Here is a 20823-nt window from a genome sequence, read left to right on the forward strand (position 1 = left end):
TCCTTCAACTGCAGCCAATATCGTTACTCTTTCACACGCGTTTTGCAACTTCTTGACGTCCTTTCCTGGGTCTCAGCCGGTTACTGTCCGGTGCACGTTTTTGTTCTACTTTCCTCTCCCAGTTCCAAGGCACTTCCCTCAAAAGGCGTGGCTGCGAACAGTATGAAGGGTACCGCATATAAGACAGGACAACGAGGGTGGCGGCATCAGTCCTGAGCTCAGAGAGAAGAGATATGAAGGTAAGATATCTGCACCACATTCATCAGTGGCATGTGAATTATTAGACTTCAAGAGTTCTACAAATGGTATTAAGCCTTAAATAGTTACTAGCCCACTTCATTCGTACTTCGAAGAGGCATTAATGAGTTTTATTTCATAGCATCCATGGTAAAAAATGAAACGTTATGAAACGCCAGGGCTATGAACGGTGAAGGTAAAACAATTTTAATTATAGCGCCGTGCATGGGACCATTTCGAAAACAAAATATGACCGAAACAATTTTGCTTTTCAGCTGATCGTGTTGACTACCCTCGTGGCCGCGGCCTCGGCCTCTGGTAGCTTCGGTTACCATGGCAACGCCCTCGGCGGCGGCGCCCCGTTCCGTGGAGTCTCGGGCGCCGGTTTCCAGGGCGTCGCCGGGGGCGCCGGCTACGGTTCCCAGGACTACTACGCCAAGCCCAACTACAACTACGGCTACTCGGTGAAGGACCCGTACTCGGGTGTGGACATTGACGCCCAGGAGAACCGCTACGGCTACCAGACGCAGGGCTCCTACGGCACCACACTGCCCGACGGCCGCAGGCAGAACGTCAACTACATCGTGGACGGCGACTCGGGCTTCCAGGCGGACGTGCAGTACTACGGCGTGGCGCAGCACCCGAGCACGCCCATCAACGCCGGTTACGGCAAGGCCGGTCTTAGGGCTGGAGCTCTTCGTGGCGGCGCTGGGCTCCGTGGGGCTACCCTGGGAGGCGCTGGCTACTCTGGAGCTGCCCTGGGAGGCGCTGACTACTCTGGAGCTACCCTGGGAGGTGCTGGCTACTCCGGTGCTGCCCTGGGCGGCGCTGCTTTCGGTGGCGCTGGCTTCCGCAGGGCTGCTGGTTTCGGTGGTGCTGGTTACGGTGGTGCTGGTTACTCTGGTGCTGCGCTGGGCGGTGGCCTGTTCCGCGGTGCTCGTTTCGGTAGGTCTGGTCTCCGCAGTGGTTACGGAGGCTGCACGGGCTACAGCTGCTAGAAACCCGTATGACATGCCAAAAAAGATAGCGTCTGTGTTAATTTGTCCCGCGTCTTTTCACTGTCACGTCCGTGAGGATCTGGTCATTGTGCGTGTCTTATTTGTAGACCATGTAAAGTGATTTTCCGCTTCCCCTTCGAGCTGCCAGCAAACATAGAGACAATTAGCTATGCTATGCGTAACCAATCTCAGCGCAAACCTCACAACCAAGTCTCTCTAGGAAAACACAGTAGCTGTACAAAAAGGGGCTATTGGTATATTCAGCCCAAATGAACACGACACAAACATACTAGCAAGTATACAAGTCTCAACCGAGACTGCCCTGCCAACGGGCCGCCACCCCTCCCCCCGCGCGGCGCAATGGTGTCCCCACCCAAACTAGAAACCCTGTCGTGTGTGTCCTCCCCCGGAAAAAGTCCTAACTAGAAAAAAACCGGGGGACCTAGCTGGGGAAAAAACCACCTTTTGTGGAAAAAACCCATCTTTATTTAAGAGTGTGGTGCGTGTAAAAAAAAAAACAAAAATGGTGGTGGGTGGGTGGGAAACGCAAAAACATTTCAGAGCGAGAGCACTGCTGACTTGCGTCAGACCGGGCGGCTTAGAACAGAGTGACCGCGCAAATGCACTCAAACCCCGCGCCGTCACCGTCACGTGACACAAGTCGCTCCACCAATCAGATGAGGCCGCCGCCTTAGCGGCCTTGCCGCCCGGGGGCGCAGGCGGCCGCCCGCCTGCCGCCGAACGGAGGCCGGCCCGGCTCCGGGGCCGCCCCAAAGAAGACGCTCGTTGTGTCGCGGAAAAACCGGTTATATCTTGTCATATATAACCGGGCGTATTTTCCGCTTCCCCTTCGAGCTGCCAGCAAACATAGAGACAATTAGCTATGCTATGCGTAACCAATCTCAGCGCAAACCTCACAACCAAGTCTCTCTAGGAAAACACAGTAGCTGTACAAAAAGGGGCTATTGGTATATTCAGCCCAAATGAACACGACACAAACATACTAGCAAGTATACAAGTCTCAACCGAGACTGCCCTGCCAACGGGCCGCCACCCCTCCCCCCGCGCGGCGCAATGGTGTCCCCACCCATTCAATACATCCACCCAGACACCAATGCGCCATAATAAAACACCCCCTTCCCGAGACCAGCAGACCGAATGGGGGATACAAATTAACACAAAAGACCTACAGTCGCCGCCAGTGTCGAGACCAGTGGCGGAACCCACCCAAATACGTGCTTGGTTGAAGGAAGGTAATTATTTCCTCAACCTGGCCCGAAGCTTACCAGAAACGCCACGATCCCTTAAACCTGCCAACATGAATGTGAGCGATACAGCGGTCACCAATGAAGAGCAATATTACGGCATTTATACCGAAGCCCTCACAGGACTAACAACCACTAGCATTTGCCACTACTGCGATGATAGCCTCCACCAAGTAAAGGCCCTCGATATACCCGCCGAAAAAAAACATCCATGAGTTCTGAGGCATCTGACAACAGAAGCTGTATTTTCCTTTACCTTGAACCCTATGCACATGCCTATCAGCGCGACCATTAATTTTCCCATAACTTTGGAAGGGGTTAGAACAGCATCAACGAAGGTCGTTGACAGCCGCCCAGCAAAAAAAAGGGGAGGGCTCTCAGCCCGCTCCAGGAATCAGGCTGTTATAGGAGGGGACGCCCGCGGGCAGACTGCCCAGAGGCCGTTGTAGAAGGGGACACCCCCCACCCCCCGGACAGACTAGCGAGCTGCCCCGGGGTCGTTGTAGAAGGGGACACCCTGGGGCAGACTAGCGAGCTGCCCCGAGGCCGTTGTAGAAGGGGGCACCCCGGGCAGACTAGCGAGCTGCCCGAGGCCTTTGCAGGAGAGGACACCCCCGGGCAGACTAGCGAGCTGCCTCGGGGTCGTTGTAGAAGGGGATACCCCCGGGCAGACTAGCGAGCTGCCCCGGGGTCGTGTAGAAGGGGATACCCCCGGGCAGACTAGCGAGCTGCCCCGGGGTCGTTGTAGAAGGGGACACCCCCCCCCCGGGCAGACTAGCGAGCTGCCCCGGGGTCGTTGTAGAAGGGGACACCCCCCGGGCAGACTAGCGAGCTGCCCCGGGGTCGTTGTGGAAGGGGACACCCCCCGGGCAGACTAGCGAGCTGCCCCGGGGTCGTTGTAGAAGGGGACACCCCCGGGCAGACTAGTGAGCTGCCCCGGGGTCGTTGTAGAAGGGGACACCCCCCGGACAGACTAGCTAGCTGCCACGGGGTCGTTGTAGAAGGGGACACCCCCCGGGCAGACTAGCGAGCTGCCCCGGGGTCGTTGTAGAAGGGGACACCCCCGGGCAGACTAGCGAGCTTCACCCAGGACTTGCAGAATTGGGCATCCCAAGATTCTCCGAATGTCTAGGGCAATTACCCGACCTGAATATCAAAAATACCCGCTTTTGAAATCTGATAGTACCTATCCGCATCACCCGCCACGGGCAACAAGCTTGCCTTTCCGCGAAGCTCCGGATTGATCAGGGACCAAATGACCGGCATACAGAGCCCCTACGCTGTAAACAGGCCAATATGGGTATAAAGGTTACCGTTGCTTCCTGGCTCGACACGTTTAGGAGGTGCTTACTGCCTCCAAACGCCGAGCTGGCTCAATGTCACCCATAGAAGGTACAGTAACTCACCCACCAACCAACCATAGGCAGGTCCTGAGTGACGTCAACTCTGATGCTGGCGAGGGGTACCAGTGCCCCAAACTTTGTTGATTTAGGTGGGAAACGACATCCAAATGAAAATCATTTTTCACTCGCCTCCATTTTTTAATAGCCCATTTTCCACTCCCAACTTTACCAACAAAAAGCATTTGCATGGATCGATAACCATTTTACTTCCCACATACCAGTCTTGTATTAAATTTTGCTGTACATTCTTTTTCCACTCTTTTTAGGCCTTATCTGACCATCAATTTTCCACCCTTATCCCTTATTTGGTGAGTAATTTTCATAGACTCGGGAAACAGGTGGGCAGCGGGGGCGCTTGCCCCCCCCCCCCCACCTGAGAGCCGAGGGGACGGCGCCCCCTCAACATTGAGGCAGCAAGAAAGGATCTTTCCTCCCTTTTCCGGACTTCCTCTTGTTTCCTTTATACATCTAAACATCAACACCCGGCATTTTCCTTGCCATCTGAATGGTTTCTGCTGTTACAGTATCGATTTGACATCTGCCGTTGTCATCCCGCTTTTGTTTGGGCCTGGCCTTGGCCATAAGTTTGGCAGGCCAGCTTTTATACTGGACCATTTTGAGTCAACCTTGAGAAATACCCAACGCACAACGGTGGTAAAATCGTTGCTACAGGTATAACACAGGTTACCCGCTCCGGGTGTAAGGGAGGGGTGTGGGGCAATGAGTGCACTTACGCGGCGTCCTTGGAAGGCCGGTATGGGATTAAAAGCTCAGCGACACTAAGGGCTTGTATGGTGTCTTCGGTTATCGTTAGCATCCTCAGAATCACCGGCGTAGGGCCCTCAGAGCCGCCGGTAAGGGGCCTTTAGAGGCACTGGTGTGGGAATGTCATGCAGGTGCCGGTGTGGGCGCTCAGAGGTGCCAGTATGATTCTCTCAGAGGCGCCGGTGAGGGTCCTTACAGGCGTAGCTGTGGGCCCCCATAGACGCTGGTGTAGAGCCGTTACAGACGGGTGTGGGGCCTGAGCTGCTGACGCGAACCCTCTACAAGCCGGCAGGGGGTTCTCAGTGACCGGCAAGAGGCCCTTAGGCCAGCAGAAGAAGTTCTGTGGGGTCATTAGAGACCGGCATGGTACTATCATACGCCGGTGGGGCCCTGAGAGTCAACGGACCGGTGTGGGGCCCTCAGAAGTCACCAGTGGGTGGCCTTTAGATGCGCAGTATTGGGTAGGGTAGGGATTCGGGTCCTCGCTCTCAGAGTCGCCGATATAGGGCATTAATGGGCACTAGTGTAGGCACTCAGAGTTGGGGATGTGAAACCCTCAGACACCGGTGTGGGCCCTCATAGGCGCCGACTAGGGCCCCCACAGTTGCCGTTATAGGGCCATCAGAAAAATAATCGTGGGACCATCACAGGCGGGAAATGCCCCTAGAACCGGGCCCTCATAGGCCGGTAAGAACTTTCAGAGGCCAGTAACGGACCTTTGGAGACCACTGAGGGGCCCTTACAAAGGCCCAGGAGGCCCTCAGAATCCGGCGTGGGGCCCTGAAAGAGATCTTAGTGTGGCAATTAGGGTCCATGAGGAGCTCTAACGAGCCCCATGGGGCCCTTCTATATGGCCATTGTTAACCCCCAGTGGTCAAATGGCGCCGCAGGGCCCCTCGGACCCGAGCGAGGCTCCCTTTGAACCCGATGGGGAGGTGGGGTACGTGTCCCCTTAGACCCCTAGCTACGCCACCGTTTCATATGCATCATGTCAGGTATTTTATATGCTCACCCCCACCTTGAAAATTGTTCCCGGCCCCCTGTAGGAATTTTCCTTTGACCACCCAAGCCAAAATAAAATTTTGGTACACTGAGGGGAACTCCCAGTCCTAACAACGCATACCTACTGACTTCCTTCATTTTAACTATTAATGATAGTACCTAACCTGTATTGTTCAATGTTCATTCGCTGTTTTGCAGGAGAAAGGTCATCTCATATTTTATAGCGACAAGTAGAAATAATTTGCTAAGAAATAGACCGCTTTGAAGATAGTTACAGACGATTTAACAACCCTCAGCAGCAGCAGCAAACCAAGGTTGAAAACACGTCTAACGTTGGACTTGCTATAGATTCATTTTTTATCTTCGGGCTTCGCCTAACGATTTTATCACAATTTTATTACTACCATAGTATCTTACTTTCCACCAGCATTGCGCTCATGTCCCTATTGGTGGAACCAAACATCCCATCAAAAATGCCGATATCGCCCACGCCCAAGCGTTCACAATCCACCCTATCGGGTCCCCTAGAACCTCCATTAACAGATATGTACCGGGCCCCGTACATGGAATAACGTACCTTTCAAAACCCCGGCCACCTTGGCCTATACCTGACGATGTCCCGTAAGACCTGCTAGGCAGCACCACTGGAGCAAGATGAGCTGGGAGGGGTCGGAACTCCCTCAGCTGACACAGGAGCTGTGAAGGAATCCTTCAGCGGCCAGAGAAGACTCTGGTAAAGCGGGCCGGCCCCGCCGAGTGTGCCGATCCGTCGCCGTTCAGAGTCGGATGCCAACCACCAAGCCATGGAAGAAGAAGAAAAAACAGATTGTGTCACAACCATTTTTAGCCGAAATCTCTTAACAAAAGGGGGTTATATATACCGGGGCCATTTACCTCACAATGCGTGTGATGACATATCGGCAGGATATGCATATTGCATACCAATATTACTATGATGATTGTCGCTTATGCATGCCTAGGCAATGCTCTATTGACCAACGACAAGAAAGGCACCCCACTCTGGCAAAAAAAAAAGATTTACAAACGCCACTACCATAAAAAAACGAAACACAGTTAACTCGTACCTCAATGCAGAGTGAGAGCCACACAATCATGGGCTACCCTAAAATTGCATCCTAGAAAATGACATGCCTACCTACGGCAGCCTTTAAACATGGGTGTGAAAACTTCCTCTGGGTAATAGCCTGTAACTTACTATGCTATCGCTAATGCATCCCAAAACCATCTTACATAATTCCCCATCTAATCCATAATATCCTAGTCCGCCGAGACTTATCACACCCAAACTGGGTTCCACTGTATGACTTCTGTACCTCTGTATCACCCACTAAACCTTTCATTCCAACCTATCAACACCAGATAACAATACCAACTTAGACCAATACCATTGCATTGGTTATCCTTAGCATGAACTCCATTTACCCTCTCAAGTCTCACCCGGTAGTTGGTACCCTTGTTATGAACAATCCCTAACCCACTTATGAAAACCCCGTTCGGACACGCTCGGACAGAGCCAACATCACCAGCAGCTCATTCTCCACGGGGTACGCCCACCTGGCACACCTTACGCCAGTAACCGTTCACCTGTATGGGAACCACAGTTCAACCAACACCAGGCACCACAAAACGGCAATTCTACCAACTCTCTGTACAACCACCGGCCAACACCACGTGGCCACCAAACCCTACGCCGGCCAGGCCGTGCACTCTGAGCTGCTACACCGAGAAAGCATGAGCTGATTCCACTCACACGGAGTGTAGAATGGCAAAGTCCGGCGCTCCGTTCCAGGGAAAAAACAAAAAAACATTTACAGCTATGTTACACCAAGCAAATACCTACACCCAATCTCCCAAAATCTGAAAAACAACCAAGCCTATTTCTACCAGCAGTCCAAGTTTCGTTGTTTCATCTTACCTTCAAAGAACCTATAATACCGGGCATTTGCCGACCCATTGCTCAATGCTCATCGACCCTCTCCTTACCGTGATAGCATAACATAAACACAAAAAACCAGACCTCATGCCGAAAAAAAAAATCAGACAGAAACAACAAGCCAGTAAAAAATAAACATAAAAACCCCGAAAGGAAAAAAAAAACATCCTCGTCAATCAATATAACATTGATATAAAACCGAACTTATACTCCCCTTGATGTCTTCCAGCTTCCACTGAACACGACCGCAGTAAAACGCAAAAACATTTCAGAGCGAGAGCACTGCTGACTTGCGTCAGACCGGGCGGCTTAGAACAGAGTGACCGCGCAAATGCACTCAAACCCCGCGCCGTCACCGTCACGTGACACAAGTCGCTCCACCAATCAGATGAGGCCGCCGCCTTAGCGGCCTTGCCGCCCGGGGGCGCAGGCGGCCGCCCGCCTGCCGCCGAACGGAGGCCGGCCCGGCTCCGGGGCCGCCCCAAAGAAGACGCTCGTTGTGTCGCGGAAAAAACCGGTTATATCTTGTCATATATAACCGGGCGTATTTTGTGACATCAAAAGCCAGATATGTCAATAGATAACTGATCGACTCGCCAACCCCTTTGTGAATAATCTTCTTTTGTAGCAGAAGCACCAGCAGTAAGACACGGAACAAATAGTGCATGGACGCGTTTCGATTATTAAATCTTCATCAGGATGCAATATAAGCACAAAGGAAGATTGCACTATTTGTCCGTGCACTATTTTTTCCGTATTTTGCCACTTGTCTCTAGCAAACAAACATTAGCATCGGGCGCAGGGGTGCAAAGACGCATTGAAATATCTGTAGCATAGACTAGTTAAAGCGAAGCGAGTGAATTACCTGTCTGTCAAATAACAGGACCTTTCAGTTATTGCCCGCCACAACACAACGGTGACAATGCGCGTCCAGAAAGGAAAAACTGGCAGTGTTGACTTTTCACCGTTAGATTGACAGGAGCCATCGGCTTAGCAATAGTTGGGTTACATTGCATCATGATCAGAAAGGGTACAAAAGGCAACAAACTCAGGCCCTTCTGCAACAGTGTTTAGCATTACTACACACACACTGTTGTCAGTTCGGTGCTTTGTGTTTAAATCACGATTTATGCTAAATAGCTGCCTTGTGTGTGCTTCATTAGCAAAGGGAGTGTTTTTACATAAAAACAAAGTTTTGGTAGTCGGTCTTTACGAGCCTGGAGGCGATGGCTTTAGCGGCAGGTCTCTTGGCAGTGCTGTTTGCCATCTCTGCGACGGCAAGTAAGACTGTTACTCTATTAGGGGGCCCCGGACATTCTTAAAAACGATTATTCATAATTAGCTTCGCTCCTGCGAAACGTCATAAACCTAAATTTGAGGGTGCATACTGCATGTCGTCGCATTTTTTCATCTTTGTGTAATCCCAAAAACATTTTTCTTTTGGGATAAACAAAAAAATGTTACAATGCACGAAACACCGAATTTCATTAGGGGCTTTAGCGGCATTCATGAGGGGCTTTGTAGAAGAACCTCTGACACTGACCGTTTCTTAATTCATCAGCTTCGCTAAATTGAAAGCTAATGAGGACCGAGCTGTTCGGGATCTGTCGCCCTTGTCTCTGTCGCCTTCGCAAGAACCCTCGTCAAACAGTCCCCCTGTATACCTAGCCGCTCATCATGCAAAGTCTAATAATGTTTCTCTTCTCCAAACCCGCAAGACGCATATAGCCACGAATGTCTTCAGTGGACTCCATGGATTAATGCCGACCAAAATACAACTGACGGTGGCGACTACGAGCTGATCGGCTTCAATCTGGACGTGGAGGGGAGCCGACCTGGCCGGGTGACCCGTGAGCTGGCGCGGAGGGGCATCGTCTGCAATAACCCCGTGCAGGTTTGTACCGAGTGCAATATGCAATGGTGAACATCCGGCGTTTTGATTCAACTTGAATCAAAGAGACCTTGTTCAATGAAAGCTGAGGTTTACTTGGCCCTAACACTTCTACTGGGCCAGCTTAGCCTGACGATCAGTTCCTGTATATCGCACTTAATCATTGTCAGGTAAATAACAAACTAACTCAATGTGTGCTACTCTTTATTGGCCATGCAGCTGATATTTCTACTCTTTTCTCTTTCAGGTACAGTGTCGGGAGGCCTCCACCAAGCGTCACTGGTATCAAACCGGAGATGCTTCCATATCACCTAAGTATGCCCGCTGCTCCCTCGCCGAAGGCATGAGGTGTCAGAACAAGTATCTATCTCGCGGCAAATGTCATGATTATGAGGTGAGACTGAGGGTTGAGGGAAAAGTGAGAAGTAAGAACGCAGTGGAGGTGAGAGTTGAGAGTGATGTGGAGTGCAAAATACGGTCCGCGAAAGGCGATCGAAAATTTATTGAGCTCGCTGCCAAATGCGTAGGTACAGGGTGTCCCATAATTACCCGGACATTGTTAATTAGCGTATAAAATAAGGCAAACATGATTGCGCTTTTTTCTTTTTACCGTCCTATATAGTCAACTAGGGTGGCTGTGAAATTGCACATGCAATAGATACGCTTGTTACAAGATCAGCCGACAATGATGGAAAATGCCAGCCATTGCTGGTCTCAGTTGTTTTACGGGTCTCCCGAACCTGGGTGTAGGCCTGTTTTCTTTGACCTCTTGCCGGAGGATAATACGATCATATAAGATAAACTTGACATCAAGGTGTTCCCAGGCCATAAGGTATTATCCCCCAAAACAAAAATTTCTGCCTACGCCACTTTTGCTGCGTTTTTTACATCTGGAGTGGAGAAGCTCCATGTCTGAACATTGCGCAACCTTTGGCTTCCAACAGATTTGGTTTTCAAAACAAACCCGCTCATGGCCATTTGGTTCACGGCATCCAGTTTTCGCACTGGTAGAATATTACCGCAGTAGTACTCTGTGCTAACGGTTGTCTTTGGGCCATCATATCAAGCCCAATGAGTGCACGGTGGCTCAAAATGTCCCACAATTTGATTTTCGACGGGTGCCTGGCCGTCTCTGCTGTTGGGGCATTGTAGCCATCTGACGTTCACACACGCCTTTTCCGGGCGGTTCAAATGACATAATACCTTCGTTAGACCACAAAGTGTGCCTCAATATACTGTTTTGTTGTATATGTTATGTTTTTGGGATGAATTGTAGTGATTTGCGCTGCTTTTCCCATAGTTTTCGCATATTTTTCTGGCGAAGGACCCCAAATTCCAAAATTTTGTCGAAGATAGTGGTGCAAAGAAGACTAATGTTTTGTAGATAATCCTGATCTATTGTTTAGCTAGTTTTTAGCTAGATCGGTGACGTTTGTTGTCTATGACAAGCAACCACTTGTTTGACAACTGGTGCATGGCCCTTTTTGGCCGAGCCCAAGCTTGTCAATCAGGTTTATCTCTTGCTCTCTCTGGCTTCGTTAGCTGATATAATTGCGCTTTGCTCAATCCTAACTGCTTGCAGCTGAGCTGCGGAAGCTCTCCAGCAAAAACCATGCCGAAAGTCCGTTTACAAAGTTGAGAACGGGAGTTGATTCACCATGGTTGCCTATTAGTGGCTTAAGCTGAAAACGGAAAAGGACTACTCTTACTTGACTCTGGATAATAATTGATTCGAGTCGTTACCGGCCACCAAAAGCACACAGTCCCCAATCTCGATAGCTAAGGGATATCTTATAAAAGTATGATGCTTGTATATCATTAGAAGCGAGCGCAGTCGTACTTTTAGCCAGAAAATAAATGTCCGGGTAATTCTGGGACACCCTGTAGGTGATGGGGAATGAGGAGCTATTCTTTTAGCGCAAGAAAGAAAAACGATTGCCGAGCGTGTTTTTTTTTTTTTACAATGCTCTGCGAAGTTTAAAGTGAGGCATGGTATACTTTTTAGATAATTTAAAGCTGGGAATCGAATCAGCACATGGAGGGAATTTTTTTTCTTCTAACTAATAGTCCGTTACCCATGATCAGGACCAGGAGTGCCCCCACCCTCAGTTCAAGCAAAGCACAGAACCCTTACGTACATAGGGTGCGCACCACTGGAGCCCCGGTCGGCATCGTTGAACACCTGGTCACAAGTAACCATCAGCACAGCACCAGGATACGCGGTCTGCTGCAGCGGCCGAGTGTGAAAACAAACCCAGGTGCTCGCAGACTATATTTCAGCGGCATTGATGCATACAATAAACTTCCGCAAGACATTCGCGAAGTGGGAATCACCAGATTTAAGACTCGAGTGACTGACTGGCTGCTGCGTGACACTGGTTAGGTGCTGCCGGCGAATGTCAGAGCGGGTGTTGAACAGTTTGTGTGTGTGGTACAATCGCCTTTCATGAGTACCTGGCTGCATTGTAAATGTGTTCATTTTACCTCAGGTGTGTTTTATGTATATCAAGTTTCTATTTTATTGACGCGCGTCTCGGAATAGCCACCATGGATGTGGAAGGGTCGCAAATACATGTCTATGTCTATGTACGTTAACATCAAAATCAAAATCAAATTTGAAAATTGTCGCAGCACTCCCTGCTAAGAAGAGGAAAAACATACATAAAAGAAGCTGAACTGACTGCGTATGATATTATTTATCTTGGTTAGTAGATACAGAGAGCCATAGTAGTTAATGCCAATTCCAGCATAAACTGTCCGCTAAAGGCTCAACCGTACATTGTTAGTGAGGAACACACTCACTTGGAACGGGACATTAGTGGGGTAAATCAGGTTTGGGCTTATTCATGCATGTTGTCTTGCCATCCCTTCCGATGCCCTCCAGCTAAGTCGAGCTTGTTGCAAGAGAGTCATCGGGAGAGATGGGGCCTGATATGGTGATTAGTGCGAGCAAACATTTCCATGCCAGCACTCTCCCAGTCTCACACTCCTGCGGCCCGCCTGGCCAGGCCAGGGCGCACGCCGCGGCGGTACCATTCACCAATGCATGAGGAATGGCCCGCCCCGGCCCCGGGGAGAACTGAACGCTGCCTCCCCAGCCGGGGAGATCTGTGGGGTACCTCCCCGGCGCTCCAGGCGGGCGGCCCGCCCCCACCGGCGCCGTCCCGCGTACCGCTTGGTAATGTTGACTCGTGTCTCGTTCCTTTGTGAATACGACTGATCCGACTGCTCGGTAATGTTGACTCGCGCCTTTGTGATCACGACAGATCCGACTGCTCTGCTGGACGGACAAGTGCCGCCATCTTAAGTGGACCGCCTGGAGTGATATCGATAACCCCAGCGGCCACTGTGACTGTGAAACGCGAGCCGACACCCGGCCTGGCTGTCCTGATGGTAAGAGATGCAGACTGAGGTATTCACTGGTCAATAAACGCCAATAAAGACGGCCCTATGTCTCTAGGAACTGATCGTAGCAAGGAAGGACGATTCTCCACTTTATAGAGTGCAATAATATCGTAATTCTAACAACAAGTTTTATGAAAGTTAATTTCGAATGTCATTTATTCAATTCTTTAGCAATATCAGAAGCAAAGTCCGTTCTAAAAATGCATAACAGCTGATGTATACACTTTTACCATTGTATACCAAAAGCATGTAAAATATTATGGGATTTAGCCTGATCTTTATGCATGAGAATTGAGAACACTATCGATTAACAAGCACCATCCTGTTCATCTCGTCCACAGGACGCACTCCTTTGGATATCGACTGCCGCACAGTAGACGGGCAGCATGCGGCGCTCACCAAAGACTTCCATGTGGTGTGCGATGTCAACGAAGGCATGCACTGCTTCAATCAGTTTCAACCCGGATACGTGAAAGGCTCCTGGCACCCACTGTGTCTTGATTACAAAGTTCGCCATCTGTGTGGAAATTTGTACACGAAGCCAAATAACTCGGCCGAAATTATTTATCCCATACAGTTGCATGAGGTAAAGTATAATCTGAGTGATATTCACTGGGAAGGGTAAACAGACGTGAGATAAAGATAAGGAGTCAAAGCTTCTGCTGGCAGTCAAAAAGGAAAACCTTGAATGCATTCCGTCAGCGAATTTGGTCCTTTATCTTTGTCCTCCTGATCCCCGGGACGATAAAAAGATGTTTCGCCTTTGCTGAAAAATAAAACATCCCCATGAGTAAAAGATGTCGTTTGACAGATTTTTGATGGATATCGGCAGTACACGCATAGAGGAGAAGAGACAGGAAGGGGCCAAAACGTTAACCCGTCAGTCAACAAAGCACCGTAATAGCGACTCAGTGTCTTCTATTGCTGATATCAATGTTTGTGTCTAGTACTCTTTTTGTATCACACTTAGCATCATCAAACTGTATTCAAGAATACCTCACGGCAGCAGCTCGTGGCACATGAGATAACCAGATCATCACGAACGTGACAGTGAAAAAGCGCAGGACAAATTAACACAGACGCTATCTTTTTTGGTATGTCATACGGGTTTTCTAGCAGCTGTATCCCGTGCAGCCTCCGTAACCACTGCGGAGACCGGACCTACCGAAACGAGCACCGCGGAACAGGCCACCGCCCAGCGCAGCACCAGAGTAACCAGAACCACCGTAACCAGCACCACCGAAACCAGCAGCCCTGCGGAAGCCAGCACCACTGAAAGGACCACGGCCCAGGGCAGCTCCAGAGTAGCCAGCGCCGCCCAGGGCAGCTCCAGAGTAGCCAGCGCCGCCCAGGGCAGCTCCAGAGTAGCCAGCGCCTCCCAGGGTAGCCCCACGGAGCCCAGCGCCGCCACGAAGAGCTCCAGCTCTAAGACCGGCCTTGCCGTAGCCGGCGTTGATGGGCGTGCTCGGGTGCTGTGCCACGCCGTAGTACTGCACGTCCGCCACGAAGCCCGAGTCGCCGTCCACGACGTAGTTGACGTTCTGCCTGCGGCCGTCGGGCAGTGTGGTGCCGTAGGAGCCCTGCGTCTGGTAGCCGTAGCGGTTCTCCTGGGCGTCAATGTCCACACCCGAGTACGGGTCCTTCACCGAGTAGCCGTAGTTGTAGTTGGGCTTGGCGTAGTAGTCCTGGGAGCCGTAGCCGGCGCCCCCGGCGACACCCTGGAAACCGGCGCCCGCGACTCCGCGGAACGGGGCGCCGCCGCCGAGGGCGTTTCCATGGTAACCGAGGCTACCAGAGGCCGAGGCCGCGGCCACGAGGGTGGTCAAAACGATCAGCTGAAAAGGAAAACAAATTTTTGGTTACTGGTGAGTGGCAACGTTCTGATGGGAATGAATTAATGAAATTGGTTGGATGGAGTCTAAGAGGCGATCGTTTATGCTCATGTAGCAATCGCATCTCTAGGCCTTTTCAAGCCAAACTATTCTATTGAAAACGTGAGATTCAGTCATTGAAACAAGCTTAGCTAACATGCAAAGGTAAAGCCCTTCATTGTGTTGGGATTGTCACAAATAATCATAATAGCTTAATGCTTTTCAGACTACTCTCCAGGCATTATTAGTGACACTCAAGAACAAGAGGAAGCGCTTGTAGTCCACGTCTAAGTCTACATTACATATAATGCGTAGCTAGCGTTCTGGGGGCGATGGTTCAGTCTTTCTTACCTTCATGTCTGCTATGGTGGTCAGCAATAAACTGATACATTCCTCCCCACAAACCTGGGTTATATACGTTTGTTCTGCGAGCAATCTCTCCCAGAGTCAATGCCACGCCCTCTCACTTTAACCGGGAGGAAAATCGGAGTTTGCTGCCGTGCGTTACCAGTAAAGTGCAAGGGCAGCCTGGTACGAAGGCTGCTATGGTGACGTGACTCGAAATTTTTCGGTTTTGTGAGAGGCGCCCGAGGCGAGGGCATTTCAGTGCGGCTGCAACGGACCTGCTCCTGAGTGACAGTGATTGGTGGAACCAGATGCGGGGGTTGCGCGTGAGATCATTGCAAAGTTTCCTCCGTTGCAGCTTGCGCTAAATGTTCGGCTTGCAGGAATGGGAATCTGACGGATGGCGGAACTAGCTACCGTTATGCCTAGGCGGCCATTGATTCCAAGCTACTCTTTGTGGAAATGATCGGATTCTCAACACCCCTCTGATAATAGCCGTTTTCACCGTTTTCACGACGGCCATCTGGTACACATTTGGCGAAGATTAGGTACAGACTACAGAGTTGGTCAAATTAGGTTCAGTGGTTTCTTAAAAGTTATCAGTTTGGGCTCCACAGATGCTTATAGGCATCATTTTTCCAATCATCAGGCATTATCTTGGACTGAAACACTGCAATTAATTGATAATATGAAGATATTTATTGTAAAAGAGATTTGGTGCATATTTGGTCAAATTAGGTGCATTCGTCACATGGTCTGTCGTGAAAAAGGCTCATATAAGCAATAGTCGGCGGAACGGGGGGAGGGCACCGGGGCACCGTGCCCCCCTTTGATTTTGGCATTTTAACATTAGCCCTATGGGCTTTGCATGGAAAGAATGGGACCAAAAGTCGGCAGTGCCCCCCCCTTAAATTGAAGGTGTTCCGCCGCTACTGATATAAGCCATCGATGTCTTATCCATGCTTTCCTCCCTCGTTTCTTGACGGTGCCAACTACTTGGTGTGACACTTGCAACGTTTGTAGGTGTTGTTTTCAACTGTTGTGCTCATCATTGTTGTCTTCTAACTGTTATCACGAAGAGGTGTCGTATAAATGCTCGATTTTCTTTTCAAAATCGCCTTTACTCCTTTCAGCTATTAGCGATGGTAAACATATGGGTACTTCTTTAGAAAGTTTACATTAAATTTATTATTTTCAGTTTTCATCATTCATAATCTTTTGGAAGCTGAGCTATTAATCAAAACTCATAACCCCATGAACTCATTGCTAATGTCAGCAGTCCGTTTCTACCCTTTTCTTCCTTGCAGGCGATCAGCACACCCATTCGCAAGCTTTCTCTCCAGTCAGTTGTTCTACAGATCGCTACAGGCTACTGTCTGCGCTGCAGAAAGCATACAATGCGGAGCAGCGGTGTGACGAACGGCGCGTGCAGCATTATTCCAATACTGCGACAGAGATTTCCCACAGCTGTGAGTCGAGACTCGAACATCGGATGGCATCATTCCGCGGATAATCCATATCCTTGGCAGATATTAAACTGGGGCGTAATTGGGAAAGGCCGTGAGAACTAAAGGAATGACAAGCTGGATATCATACCCAGGCACGAGTCCTGTGAACTCACGTGCAATTTTGTATGTTTGAGATCATCATGTAGGTGTCGTGGTTCAGTATTTAACCCTCGCCGGACCTATTGGTTTTCTACATACGCGCCGGCCGAGGGGGGGGGGGCGGGTACGACCCTCCTCGCCGTTTCGCCCCTGGTGGAGCTAGCGCGTCGCAGAAAAAACGAGCGTGTGCACCGTTCGAGACGCAGAGATTGGTACCCGATTTTAAGGTCCTAGGTCAACCGGTGACATCTGAGGTCAGGTCAAGTGCTCCAAGGTACGGTTCAGTTTTTGTTGAATAACTTCGCCAAAAACGGCCGCAGAGCCGCGATTTTGGCAGCATCGTGTTTGCCTTGCTCAGGCGCGTCGAATGGTATACTTTTTGTTTGGGTCAGGTCAACTTGGGGTGTTGACCTGAGGTCAAGGTCAGGTCAGCACCCCCAGGTCACGAAGTTGGTCAGAAGAGGTCATGTTGCATATCATTCGATTCGGCAGGTCTTCCTGAGTCCATTGGTGGCTTCTGCGACTCGCTAGCTCAATTTGATCAAGAGTTATTGACGACAAACTAATTTGACCCTGATGACGTCATAAATGACGTCACGCAAGGTCAACATTCCAAAAGTGACGCATCTAACCTTGCAAGGAGTGCATCAAATCACGATTCTGTGTGCTTGAGATAGTTGGAGATCGTTCCCGGCGCCAGAATAGCAGTTTTAATTTTTCCCCATTGACTTATAATGGTGAGGTCACGAAAATGACCTGATCTCATATGACCTTTAGGAAAAATCCGAGATATACAAATTGTGAGACTCATAATGGATACTAGATCCTGCAAGTTTCATTTCCCTGTGACATCTCCTCTGGCAGTGAGGGCGTTGCGAAGTTGCGACATCTGAAGACCGTGCAGAGGTTCACTTATGACATCATAGGTCAGTGACCTGACCTGACCCAAAAATGCGGTTGGTGTCAAAAGATCCGGCTTGAATCAAAGGTCAGGTATGCCAAGTTTCAGCTCTCTATCGCCAGCGTATTCGGAGCTATCGCGAAAAACCCTATGGGGGGGGGGGCGGTACCCGCCCCCCCCTCTCGGCCGGCGAGGGGTAAGCGATGGCTCGCAAATGCAGCACTCCCTAGGATTATTTATTGTTTTTTTTTTTTCCACTTGTCCATCTCAAGCTTGAAAGCTTATGGACCGCTTATTTTACTATCGCTTCCAGTGGCTATGAAGTAGGTAACTCCACTCGAATATGTTATCTTTAAAGGCAAACAAATGTTTTATCCTCATTTTTGTCCACTTTTTTTCCTCGCCTGTTCATATGAACGCCAACGATTGGTCATTGCTCAGCCAGACGGCCGCCACAAGCAGTCTACATTCCACATATATATACCTACATGACTACAGTCAATACAGTTTTCATATAATCGTATGATCGGTCAGGTTCGTATTTGTTATGTCGAAAGTCAAAAAGGCGAGACGTCACAAAATGCAAAACTTTTAACATTATGTTAGGGAAAGCTCTGATACCTATAGCTATAAGAAAGTGAGAACATCCCAATAACACACGTAACTGACGTTGTTTTAAGGCCTAACACGTCACGTGTTTGTTCCTTATAGTTTGCATGTGACGGAATTTCGTTGGCAATGAAGACTATTGTGGTCAAATATTTGCCCATGCAACGATACCTGTTTGTGTTTCTTTGATTGGACATCCTAAACAATTTTGATTTTACTTGTTTTATCTTTATCTTTTTCTTTGAATCTTGACAGAGAATGAAAAACTCAAATTATGTCTCACGTATATTTGTACATCTCTAAATACCTAAGCGTCATTTACATGACCACAAAATATTCGCGTTCCACTCCCATGTCCTTCAACACTGATCAGAGTCCGCCGTAGCCCCTGCCGGCGGCACTGCGGTACACCACACCCGACCCTCGGTAACCGGCACCGAGAGCACCGCCCAAACCCAGTCCGGAGCCACCACCAAAGGCCGCACCGCCTCCAACTCCGTAGTCAGAACCGCCAGAGGCGCCCAGAGCAAGTGAGCCCAGCCCTGCGGCGGACCGCCCATAGCCGAGGGGCGTGGTCTGCGGATGGTGCGCCACGCCCTCGTAGGTCACCCTGGCGTTGTAGCCCGAGTTGCCGTCCACCCAGTAGGTGACGATCTGCCTGCGGCCGTCGGGAAGCAGCGTAGAGTACGAGCCCTCGGTGCGATCACCGAGACGGTTCTCCTTTGAGTCGATGTCCACGCCCGAGTAGGCGTCCTTCACGGAGTAGCCGGTGTTGTAGTCGGGCACTGCGTAGTAGTCCAGGGAGTTTCCTGGCCCGTAGGCTCCTCCAAGACCGTGTCCGAGGGAGCCCTGGAGAGCTCCGACCTGACCTCCAAGACGTCCTCCTGCGAGCGGACGGCTATATCCGCCGGCCGAGACGACAGCCACCAGCGCAGACAGCACGAACAGCTGAAAGGAGAAAAAGCAATGAATTGAACTTTATTTGTAATATTTTTCATGATATGGGGGTCGATATATAAAACACAGCACCAGAAGACTCTCAAGTGCGTAAGGTTGTTAGTGTTACATGAAATGTAAATCGTGAAACTACAAAAGCGTCAATGAATGAGTCAACCAAGCAATATGCATTTCAGATAAGTAGGTTCAGGCGTTTCAATCTATCATGCATTGGTTACCTTCATGTTTGCAGAGAATGGAGCAGCAGAGACTGATGTCTGACCTTCCCTGTCCCGGGTCTTTATACTGCTCTGAATAACCGCACCCGGGAACTGATCAGGAGGAAAACGGGTGCACGCACAGTCTGGGAATATGAATGGCAATCGACCGGAGAGGAAATTCGTCTGGGAATGGATGCTGTGTGCAAATGACAAATTGATTTGTTGCATAAAAGTATGAATGGCTATTGCTTTAGGTACCGTAAAGTGGGGCTATTTGAGACAGTGGGGCTATTTGAGACAGTAAGGTAATGGTATAATAAAATCGCTGTAAAATGAAAACCGTTTGATGTTTTTTCGTTATATTTGCTTAGGCTAATGTGGAATTGAACAGTGAATGCTCTGAATAACCTTTTTGAAAATTTCGAAAAGTTCTGAAAGCAATTTGCAATAAAATACGAAATACAGAAAAACGCACAATTAAAGTTGCTCGAAAAGGACCCCTACCTGCAGCTTAAAAAAGTTGAAGTTTTAACAGCTTCGCCACTGTATCCATCGTTACTACCTTTTTGCTTATAGGCTAAGCACATTTTTCATGAAAATATTATATATTGTTAACGGTACTGCCGATTGCGTAACCCATTGTCTCAGAATCCCGATGATGCCCACCTGGTCAAACCTCAACGGATATGCCAAATAGCTGATGATAGCGGTGATGCGATGCACCCGAGAAGACTTACCGCCATCTACTTGAAGTGCATCGAACGTTCGACTTGAGCAACACCGATGAATCGGTCGTGGTCATAAACGTGCAGTGTGTTCATGGTAGGTACCTACTTCAAGCAGCAAGCAATATCTACATGTTCGTAGTGTAACATAATAACCCTTTAGCTGGTGACCAAACTAGTTATTCTGATGAATATGTGCTTAAAATGTACTTCATCAGTCACTGACTCAGTCGACAATCAACATATGTCTACCGTGGTTGACCAAAAAACACCACTGAATGTTATTTAACACATGAACGTACTGTTAGGTGAGCCTATCCAAGTACTTGATGTGGTAGGGTAACCGGCCAATTGATACAGCATGCAGCGATCGAGGAAAATTGGCATAAAATCAAAACCGTTTAACATTTTTCTGTTATTTCTTCGCATGGAGATGTACAATGGAACAAACAATCATGTGGGGGGTGTTTGAACACCCCCCTTGTGGTTTTTCGCGAATATCTCAAAAACGGCGGCGCGGAGCGCCGCCGTTTTTGGTACACCTTATCATACATCAATTCTACACATGTTGTGAAAATTTCAGAGCAAGGTCATTCAAGGTCAGGTCACCAGGTCACTTGAAGTGACCTCACCTCATAAAAAGTTTCAATGTCTGTCATAGCTACTCCGAGTGACCGATCGCTTTGAA

At 49.5% G+C, this 20823-nt stretch overlaps 4 protein-coding genes across 4 annotated transcripts; 2 read left to right on the forward strand and 2 right to left on the reverse strand.

Annotated features, from left to right (window-relative positions):
• Positions 1–107: 107 nt before the first annotated feature.
• Positions 108–1320, forward strand: LOC122371872 (glycine-rich cell wall structural protein 1.0-like). Its single transcript, XM_043348622.1, has 2 exons — positions 108–239; positions 513–1320. The coding sequence occupies exons 1-2, from the start codon at positions 234–236 to the stop codon at positions 1233–1235; spliced, it is 729 nt and encodes a 242-aa protein (XP_043204557.1). The 5' UTR covers positions 108–233; the 3' UTR covers positions 1236–1320.
• An 8028-nt stretch (positions 1321–9348) lies between these two features.
• On the forward strand, positions 9349–13716 carry LOC122371873. The gene is made up of 4 exons (XM_043348623.1): positions 9349–9518; positions 9763–9909; positions 12782–12908; positions 13262–13716. The coding sequence occupies exons 2-4, from the start codon at positions 9859–9861 to the stop codon at positions 13543–13545; spliced, it is 462 nt and encodes a 153-aa protein (XP_043204558.1). The 5' UTR covers positions 9349–9518; positions 9763–9858; the 3' UTR covers positions 13546–13716.
• Positions 13717–13886: 170 nt separating this feature from the next.
• On the reverse strand, positions 13887–15432 carry LOC122371867 (adult-specific cuticular protein ACP-20-like). Its single transcript, XM_043348618.1, has 2 exons — positions 15143–15432; positions 13887–14755 (listed from the first exon to the last, which is right to left on the reverse strand). The coding sequence occupies exons 1-2, from the start codon at positions 15146–15148 to the stop codon at positions 14033–14035; spliced, it is 729 nt and encodes a 242-aa protein (XP_043204553.1). The 5' UTR covers positions 15149–15432; the 3' UTR covers positions 13887–14032.
• A 3093-nt stretch (positions 15433–18525) lies between these two features.
• LOC122371862 (pro-resilin-like) lies at positions 18526–19434 on the reverse strand. The gene is made up of 2 exons (XM_043348612.1): positions 19429–19434; positions 18526–19201 (listed from the first exon to the last, which is right to left on the reverse strand). The coding sequence occupies exons 1-2, from the start codon at positions 19432–19434 to the stop codon at positions 18623–18625; spliced, it is 585 nt and encodes a 194-aa protein (XP_043204547.1). The 3' UTR covers positions 18526–18622.
• Positions 19435–20823: the final 1389 nt, after the last annotated feature.

The sequence above is a fragment of the Amphibalanus amphitrite genome, unplaced genomic scaffold (genome assembly GCF_019059575.1).
Source record: "Amphibalanus amphitrite isolate SeventyFive unplaced genomic scaffold, NRLGWU_Aamphi_draft 001286F_arrow, whole genome shotgun sequence".
Taxonomy (NCBI): Eukaryota; Metazoa; Arthropoda; class Thecostraca; order Balanomorpha; family Balanidae; genus Amphibalanus; species Amphibalanus amphitrite.

Excerpts from the sequence above, each read along its gene's own strand:
- LOC122371873 (XM_043348623.1), top strand. The coding sequence starts at position 9,859 with ATGAGGTGTCAGAACAAGTATCTATCTCGCGGCAAATGTCATGATTAT. Across the intron at positions 9,910-12,781 it reads GCAAATGTCATGATTATGAG|ATCCGACTGCTCTGCTGGAC; the intron begins GTGAGACTGAGG and ends TGATCACGACAG. Across the intron at positions 12,909-13,261 it reads CCGGCCTGGCTGTCCTGATG|GACGCACTCCTTTGGATATC; the intron begins GTAAGAGATGCA and ends TCTCGTCCACAG.